Raw genomic sequence first — 3,159 nt, forward strand, 5'->3', positions numbered from 1 at the left:
CTCAGTCTCCGTATAGTGCACGCCTCTGATTGGTCAATTCGCGGTCCATTGCCAAAAACAATTGTTTTGAGGCGAGACGTCCATCGGTAAGTGGAATGCTACGGATAACATTTATCAAAAACAAACTGCACTATGTGCAGTCCGTTTTGATTCAAATAAACGGATGCGTGTACTTACAAGGAAAACGACCATCTCACAGCGTTAAGTGCAAGCATATTCATTGAAGTGAGTTGGCAGTTAGCGGGTTAGCTACACTAGTTAGCTAGCAGCTAACGCTCCTTGTTCTCACAGCATTAGCTAACAGTTACACTAATTGTGACTAAGCTATATGCTACTACAGTACTTTTTGGTCAAATCAGATACATTACGTGCTGCTACACTCAAAAACTCATCGTAGGAAAACCCCTACTGTTGGATTGAACGAATGAACGCCATCGAGCACGAGTTAGCTGACATGATGCTAATTTAGCTAGCTAAGTGAAAGAAACTAGCTACGACCATAACATCTACTGTTACTTCTACCTTTTCAGATCACAGCCAAGATGAGTCTGAGAAAGCAGACCCCAAGTGACTTTCTAAAGCAGATAATTGGGAGACCTGTGGTGGTCAAACTGAACTCTGGTGTCGATTACAGAGGTAATGCACCTGGCATTTACAACCTATCCATTTGTTTACATTATGTCATTTTAAAAGCCATTATGAATTCTCTTTAACTAAATCACTGCACATGCATGACCTGTACAGGTGTCCTGGCCTGCCTGGATGGTTACATGAACATCGCCATAGAGCAGACTGAGGAGTATGTCAATGGGCAGCTTAAGAACAAGTACGGAGATGCTTTTCTAAGAGGAAACAATGGTGAGATTCTCCAATTTATAATTATATCGCCAATATATAGACATGTTGGCACTTGAAGACTTGAGGCAGTGCATGGTTTTTGTCATCATTACATGTGTACAAAAGTCTGTCTCATACAAGCCTAGATGAGGGACTAGTGAGAGCTTATTGAGAAAAGTAACCCATTCTCTGAGGAAAGTTTGTAGACGCAGACATAGGCCATAGATGCCTTTTTCACAGCAGACATTTCGTCCTGTCATAGTATAAAAAGCACAGGTGTTACTAATAACTCTATTCTATTCAAGTGCCCCAGTGATAAATTTAAATAATTTTTTCCTTAAGAGATTTCTTCTTTTTAAATCACTGAAGTACCCCTTTTAAATATGAGTATTTTACTGGCAGTGATGCGTGTATATCAGCTCAGTCTAAGAGGGATTGTCAGTACCCGATCCGTACCGCCTGTAAGATCCGTTCAGGGATGTGGGCAGAGATATCTTTGGAAGTGTGATAGAGCTTCAAATGGTGCCTGTTAACAAAACAGTTTAAGTGACAAACAACAAGAAAAAAAGTCCTATGACACAGAAAGACCTTATGGGTCAATCAACCACCTGAAAAACACTAAAATTGTATTCTGATGGGTTTTTCAGTTTTAAAATGTTCCTTTAACTGGCCCCATTCACTTATTCTAAAAAGTGTGACCTGTTCTTTAAATCTACAAAACTAGCTTTGCTGTGAAATATTGCTAATGTGGAAAGCTTAAAGCAACAAACATTAGGAGCTCTCCTGCTATTTCTTTCTGTTTTTAAACTTTTGTCTGCTGTCAATCTTTGATGAATAAAGGATTATAGTAAGTGTGTTTCAGACTAGCTGTATTCACCTTTCGCTTGAAGAATCTGTTTTTATTTATTTTTCGTCAGTCCATATCTTCAGCCTTCGTCCAGAATTTACCTCACACCAGCCATGTACTGTATTTACTGTGTGACTCCCTCTTGAACATGAGTCATGCTGGCCAGTGGAGTTCTTAGTGTGATAAAAGGGCCAACAGCTAAACATGGGGCCATTTTAGTCCAAACCGAGCAGGTCGATAAAAGCAGATTGAAATAAAAGTAACAATTAGTTTACCTGACTGCTTTTCTGTACAGTCTGCACTTGCACCCAGAATGACCAGTCCAAAAAAATTCTGAAAATGTCTCTAGGATGAGAAATGTTTTTTTCACACTGAGATCTGGGTGGTTGGGCCACCCAAATATTTGGCCTCGTATGATGCATGATCACATCAAATGACCATAAAACAAGAAATGATGTTGATACATTTCAGATAGGTCTCAGATATGTCAACGTGTTGCTCAGTAGAACTAGAGATGGTCCGATACCATTTTTTTGCTTCCCGATACCGATTCTGATACCTGAACTTGCGTAACGGCCGATACCGAGTACCGAGCCGATACCAGTGTGTCATATATGATGTTATGTTTTAACAACTGTATGCTACTATCCCTGTATGGATGTGATATGATTTCTATCTTTGTTGTCGGTCTGGCTCAGGTTAAACTCTTTGTGAAACATGAATGCCACAGAACGTTCTTTTATTCTCCAGTTTGACAGTCAGTTATAACAGAAAAAGAACATAAATAAACTACTTTAACGTATTTTTTCTTGAGGGCTTTATTACGTGGTATCGGATCGGTGCATAAACTCCAGTACTTCCCGATACCAGCGTTTTAGGTAGTATCGGAGGCGATACCGATACTGGTATCGGTATCGGAACATCTCTAAGTAGAACTACAACCCTTAATGTTTTTCTCTTTTTTTCTCTCTCTCTCTCTCTCCACAGTCCTTTACATCAGCACCCAGAAGAGGAAAGTGTAGTTGAGACCATTCTGTTTTGTTTTTTTCCCCCCAGTTTTTTTTTCCAGCGTTTGATTCATCAGTGGACAACTCTCCCTGTTTTTGGTTCTGTAAAGCCCAAAGTCCTGAAGAATGTTTGTTTTGTAAAAATGTAATATGTTAATAAATCAAGTTTTGATTCATGTCTGATTTGGTGACTATTATTTACACATTTTGGTGTTAGCATGACAAGAAAAAAACATTCTCAATTGTTCTTTGTAAAAATGTAAATGTAGGGTTTGAAGTAACAATATCATTTCAACAGGCCTTATTTGGAAAAGCTCGTCAAGTGTGGAGCTGTCGTTGATATTGAAATATCTTTTGATTTCATTCTTGAATATATCAGGCTTCTCCACTGCCAGTGGAATAAAGATGGGGTGTTTTTGGCTAAATCATTCACTTAAAGTTTATCCCTGGAGCAAGCAAATGTACCAC

The 3,159-nt window shown here is 39.0% G+C and overlaps 1 protein-coding gene across 2 annotated transcripts; it reads left to right on the forward strand.

Annotated features, from left to right (window-relative positions):
• lsm6 (LSM6 homolog, U6 small nuclear RNA and mRNA degradation associated) lies at positions 1-2,867 on the forward strand. 2 transcript variants are annotated; one of them, XM_078262659.1, is made up of 4 exons: positions 1-86; positions 531-636; positions 745-858; positions 2,672-2,867. In XM_078262659.1, the coding sequence occupies exons 2-4, from the start codon at positions 543-545 to the stop codon at positions 2,704-2,706; spliced, it is 243 nt and encodes an 80-aa protein (XP_078118785.1). In that variant the 5' UTR covers positions 1-86; positions 531-542; the 3' UTR covers positions 2,707-2,867. The 2 variants fall into 2 exon arrangements, with proteins under 2 accessions (XP_078118785.1, XP_078118794.1); XM_078262668.1 differs by lacking the exon at positions 1-86 and adding an exon at positions 128-225.
• The last annotated feature ends 292 nt before the right edge of the window (positions 2,868-3,159 follow it).

This window comes from Sander vitreus, chromosome 2, assembly GCF_031162955.1.
Source record: "Sander vitreus isolate 19-12246 chromosome 2, sanVit1, whole genome shotgun sequence".
Lineage (NCBI taxonomy): Eukaryota > Metazoa > Chordata > Actinopteri > Perciformes > Percidae > Sander > Sander vitreus.

Bases quoted from the DNA above. Each gene is read 5' to 3' on its own strand.
- lsm6 (XM_078262659.1), top strand. From the start codon at position 543: ATGAGTCTGAGAAAGCAGACCCCAAGTGACTTTCTAAAGCAGATAATT. The intron at 637-744 runs GTAATGCACCTG...TGACCTGTACAG, and splicing joins CTCTGGTGTCGATTACAGAG to GTGTCCTGGCCTGCCTGGAT. The intron at 859-2,671 runs GTGAGATTCTCC...CTCTCTCCACAG, and splicing joins TTTTCTAAGAGGAAACAATG to TCCTTTACATCAGCACCCAG.